The sequence below is a fragment of the Phocoena phocoena genome, chromosome 1, assembly GCF_963924675.1.
Source record: "Phocoena phocoena chromosome 1, mPhoPho1.1, whole genome shotgun sequence".
Lineage (NCBI taxonomy): Eukaryota > Metazoa > Chordata > Mammalia > Artiodactyla > Phocoenidae > Phocoena > Phocoena phocoena.
This window is the reverse complement of record NC_089219.1, coordinates 21,564,984-21,567,868: the sequence shown is the minus strand read 5'-3', so window position 1 is coordinate 21,567,868 and position 2,885 is coordinate 21,564,984. Positions and strand designations below refer to the sequence as shown.

The 2,885-nt window shown below is 52.2% G+C and overlaps 1 protein-coding gene across 1 annotated transcript; it reads left to right on the top strand.

Moving 5' to 3' along the window:
* The first annotated feature begins 1,004 nt into the window (after window positions 1-1,004).
* IFI6 (interferon alpha inducible protein 6) lies at window positions 1,005-2,601 on the top strand. The gene is made up of 4 exons (XM_065893272.1): window positions 1,005-1,106; window positions 1,447-1,489; window positions 1,570-1,719; window positions 2,495-2,601. Exons 1-4 carry the CDS (start codon window positions 1,005-1,007, stop codon window positions 2,599-2,601), a joined length of 402 nt encoding a protein of 133 aa, XP_065749344.1.
* The last annotated feature ends 284 nt before the right edge of the window (window positions 2,602-2,885 follow it).

The window sequence follows — 2,885 nt, the reverse complement described above, 5'->3', positions numbered from 1 at the left end:
ATTGTGCCTTTAAATCCTGACTGCTACTCCCTAGTTTAGCAGGCTTGGGATTATTACTTTTCTGAGTTTCAGTTTCCTTATCTATAACGTGTGGTTTAGAACAATGATACCTACTTTATGGGGTTGCTATGGGTATAAATAACCTTGTACCATAAGGTGCTGAGGAAGTGCTCAGTAGAGGGGAAGTTGTTTGGGTTTTTTGTTTGTTTTCAATTCAAGGAAAATGCTTTGAGCGGACAAAGTTCACATTAGGGGTGAGTTGTGGTGGGGGAAGGGAAGTGTGTTTCTATTTTGCTGTGTAATGGAACGAGCATAGGTGTTGGATTCTGCAGTCTTGAGTTTGTGTCTAGGCTGTACAATTTCTTGTGTGACCCTGGGCAAGCTCCTTTACCCCTCTCTGCTTTCTTTGTGAGAAAGGAAGTTGATGTGAAGCCAGTGTTTGGGGCCTGTAAATATTCAATGCATTGGGAGAATAAATCTATCAACAACTATCGTTTAGATCATTCTGTGTGACAGGCACTGTTCTAATTGCTAGGGATATAGTGGTGAACGGTTGCAAAACTCACAGCCACCCTCCGAAATAGGCTTTATTAATAGGCCCACCTTAAGGATAAGGAAACAGGCTCAAAGAAGCCCCAGGTATCCTGCTTAAGACAAAACCAGACAAAGCCAGAAACAGAAACCACAGTAATGATACTAGCTGACTTCCGCTGAGCGCGCAGTGCATGCCAGGCACTGTACCAGAGAGGATTCCATCCTGTAATTCTCATAACCACCGGTGTGGCAGGAACATCAGCCCGCTGGTGCCGTGAGGAAACGGAAAGCCTGCGGCTCCTTAGAGGGGTCCTGGGCTCAGTCCAGAGCATCTTGCTGCTTTTTGTGGACTCATCCTCGAATCGAAAGGGAATACAATAGAGCGGGAGTGGCTCCAATAGGGCTCTGGGGACCGTCTCTTCCCTCTCTCCCATCCCAAGTACGGCGACAAAGCCTTGCGCTGTGCCACCATGCGGCAGAAGGCGGTATCGCTCGTCTTGTGCTACCTGCTACTCAACACCTGCGGCTGCGAGGAGACAGGTAAGGATCCTGGGGCACCTGGGGACTCCGGGATAAAGAAGCGGAGAGTTTCAGGATCCCTGGTTTCGAGACCCAGGCGTGCCTCTGAACGAGAGAAGCTATTCCAATGGACAGCGCGGCGCGGGGTCCCTGTAGCTAGAGTCCCAGATTCGAACCCCTGCTCTGTCGATTCTTCCATTCTCCCTAAATGAGTTCATGCCAGTTCTGTACCAGGCAGAGCGCCCTGGGAAAAGTCCCTTCCCTTCATTGAGGCTCTCCGAAATGGGAGGATGGTGACCCCACCTCCGGGGGTGGTCCGGAGCATCAGGCACAGAGTATGGGGACCCTGCTCCCCATTGGACATTGTCCACTCTCCTTCCAGAAGAAAGTGACTCCGGGTTCTGGGGCACGCTGATCTACATGGCCGTCGGAGGAGGTGGGTCTGGAGGGCGGGGAGCCCCGAAAGGTGGGGCGGGCCCAGCGGCTGGCGTCCCTCACTGCTTCCTCTTCCTCCAGGGCTCATGGCCACGGCGCTGCCCGCGCTGGGCTTCACGAGCACAGGCATCGCCGCCAACTCGGTGGCTGCCTCGCTGATGAGCTGGTCGGCCGTGGCGAACGGGGGCGGAGTGCCCGCCGGGGGGCTGGTGGCCATGCTGCAGAGCCTGGGTGAGTGTGGGCCGGCCCAGGTGGCCCTCTTTTCTGTCCTGAGCCCTTTTCACAGGCTAACTCAGCTCTACTAGGTGGGGCTTCTTCTAATCCCCACCACTCAATGGGGAAACGGAGGCACCCGGGGATTAAGGAATTTACTCAAATTCCCCCATATAGTTAACACCACGGCCAGGATTCAAACCCAGTCAGTCTGCCTTCTGGTTTTCAGACTCTAAGGCCAGAGCCTTCACTAATGCTTTGGCCAAGTCACAAGTCTCTCAGTTTCCTCATGCGTTAACCAGGATAAACATCCTCAATTTAACATTTTATAAATCTCCTCAATCTCAGAGAACCAGAGTGGCAAAGAAATGTGGTGAAGCGACCCAATTCAATCTCATACTAACCCTGGTCTTGCATTTCTTGAACATCATGAAGGGGATGGATACAGAGCACAGAATGGTGCTTCTAAAAAACGTGATTTCACCTCTCTCTCTCTCTCTCTCTCTTTCATCCAGCCCTTTCTTCTTTTTTTTCTCTCCCCCCCTGAGGCGTCCAAAATCCTACAGAAAAACCACCCCTGACAAACTGCCCCTCTGCCTTTCTGAACCCTCCATCTTCCCTCAATTCTGGATGGCAAAAGCCCAAAGAACCACAGCCCTTCTCAGAGGGGGCAGAGAGGAAGACACAGACCAGGCTGCACCCCAGCAGTGAGAGGTGAAGGGTGTGGGCAAGGCTAGAAACAGTCCTGTGCTATAAGATGGTTGTTCTCTCACCAACTGTATTTGCTTTACAGGGGCTAACGGTGGCAGTGCCCTCATGGCCAAGATTGGGGCCCTTCTGGGCTATACTGTCCACAAGCAAATCGAAAGCAGAGGGAAGGAGAGAGCGGATGAGGAGTAGCTAGCAGCTCCCTGGATCCCCCTCCTTCCTCCTTGTCTTCCTTTTCCAGCTGCAGTCCAGAGGTTCCTCTTTCACACTTGGCAATGACCTAGGTAAAAAAACAGAATAAACGTCTCTCAGAAAACACTCTGTCCTGCTGTGAGTCGTGCTGGCTATGAGAAGCCCAACAAGATCTGGCTCTGGGCTGCCTCATCCACACACCCCACCCGCATTTCCCCCAAAGGCCATCACAGCTCCTGGAGCAAAACAAGCTGATTTTGCCTCTGAGCCTTGGCGTATTCTGT